At 48.2% G+C, this 1985-nt stretch overlaps 1 protein-coding gene across 1 annotated transcript in view; it reads left to right on the top strand.

Moving 5' to 3' along the window:
- The first annotated feature begins 1703 nt into the window (after window positions 1-1703).
- SPINK1 (serine peptidase inhibitor, Kazal type 1) overlaps window positions 1704-1985 on the top strand; it is a 2093-nt gene continuing 1811 nt past the window's right edge. The window contains exon 1 of the mRNA XM_010018139.1: window positions 1704-1758. Coding sequence (XP_010016441.1) covers window positions 1704-1758 — 55 coding nt within the window. The remainder of the gene's footprint in view (window positions 1759-1985) is intronic.

Genomic DNA, 1985 nt, shown 5'->3' with positions numbered 1-1985 from the left:
AGTTTGGAAATGTGCCTGGATGTTTCCAAGGAACCTGAGAAAAGATGTTTCTGTTTCTGGACAATCAAAAGTATCACATTTCCTGGCTACAGCAAGGATCTCTAAACTGAAAAATGTGCAAAAGTGTTTTACCAGGAGTGGGCACATCCCAAACAGGGGTAATCAGAGAAACTCTTTTCAGCACTGCTCTATTTGCATGTGTTACAGATTGAGAAGGAAAATCTTTTCACCAGTTTTCCTGGCATATAACCATCAACACTCTTGCTAAGTCCCCATCCAGCTTTGGGAAGTGAGACAAAAGCACCTGTTGGCACCTACTTGGCTTTACTTACACTGGCAGGTGTGCTGGAGGAGTAACAGGGGACAGTGTTGGATCAAGATGAACCTCTTTCAGCTATAAAAAATGATCATACCTCCCACTCTTGCTCCTCAGAGGGTGATTACACCACATGAATCTTCGTCCCAGGCACACTAAAGGACTGCTGGTTGCTCACAGACATCCACTCACACCCAGCCCAACTATTCACAGCTTTACTCTCCTTGTTAATAAAATAATAGATAGCATTAACAGTAGTTCTTTCAGCTTCATGTTGCAGGTTCCCCCAGAGAGAGCAGAAGGAATTGCAGACAACAGCAGGGGAACTCTCCATCACTTCCAAAGCAAACTCACAAGGGTTGTTTATGGCAGGAGAAACCATCCTTCAGAGCCACATTTGGACAAGGGTCTCCCTTGGACATTGGAGGAGCTGCTGACTGAGCTGAGATTTCTGTCTCACAAACAGCTCCTTGAATTGCTCTTGGCATTGACTTTTTCCTGTTCAGCTAATTAAAAATCTGTCTTTGAGTCATAAGCCCCCATTAGTAATAATTTGCTTTGCACTTCTCCAGTGATTTATGGCCGAGATATCAAAGTGCTTTAGAAACATTAATTAATCCTTTAAACCCAAGGGACTGATGCACTCTGCGCAATGCACCATTGGTGGAGTAAACATAGGAAATCCCCAGGGTTTACTCCAAACTGCAGGCAGGGAGAGGGGAACGAGCAGCATCTGACCCATGGAGCTGGTTTCAGCTGCCTGCCTGCAATCAGATGTGCAGTCAAAATAACAGCACTGAATATGCAGCCACAAGTGAGCTTAAGGCACCTCCAAGCTCTTCGTTCTGCCACAGCAGTTCTTGCTGCTGTGCCTATTTGTCTGGGGAGAAAAGGGGAACTGTAACACCCTAGTTCTGCTCTGCAGATCACACCAGGAAAGGCATGTGTAGACCAAAGCCATCTTCACCCAGAGCCCTGCAAGTGGCAGTGGCAAGGTCGTTAATCAAAGCCACTCTCCTGCCCATTTCTCCAACCTGCTTCTTGCGCAAAGTCACTTTTTCCCAGCTTGCAGTGCAGACCCAAGGTTATCTCCCACACCTGAGATGCAGCTCCAGCCCTTGCCAGCGATAAGGATTGTTACCTCCATTGGCTCCCGAGATGCTTTCATCCTTGCGCACACCAATGAGCCGTTTGCCACCTGGTGTTGTCCCTGTGCTTTCAGTGTTGTCACCACAAGACTGCAGGGTGCAGCTGGCCCTGCATTGTGGTGCCAGAGGTGGGGAAAGGTATAAAGGTGCCAGCACAGGCCACCAGAGGCGGGATCTCTGAATGCCTGAGAAGCATTCCATTTCCTCTTTGCTGTCCCCAGCAAAGCATCACCTTGACCATGAAGGCAACCGGTGTTTTCCTGCTCTTCTCCCTATCACTCTGCTGCTACCAAGGTGAGTGCAACAATTTGCTCAGGAGCCATTTCCTCTCCTTGCTGAAGCTCCCAGGTCTGCTTCATGGGAAGGCGAGCCTGGGAATAAGCCAGCTGGTGCTGGAACCTTGCTGTGGCCCTGGGCAGAAAATACCGGAGAATGCTGCAATGGCCAATATGGATTAAACCAGTGGTCCATGAGCAAACCTAAAGCAAAGGATTTAAAAGGGTGCCTGGCACCTGCTCTCA

This window comes from Nestor notabilis, unplaced genomic scaffold, assembly GCF_000696875.1.
Source record: "Nestor notabilis isolate BGI_N333 unplaced genomic scaffold, ASM69687v1 scaffold9757, whole genome shotgun sequence".
In the NCBI taxonomy this organism is placed as follows: Eukaryota; Metazoa; Chordata; class Aves; order Psittaciformes; family Psittacidae; genus Nestor; species Nestor notabilis.
The sequence above is the reverse complement of the archived record's forward strand: the minus strand, read 5'-3'. Positions and strand labels throughout refer to the sequence as shown.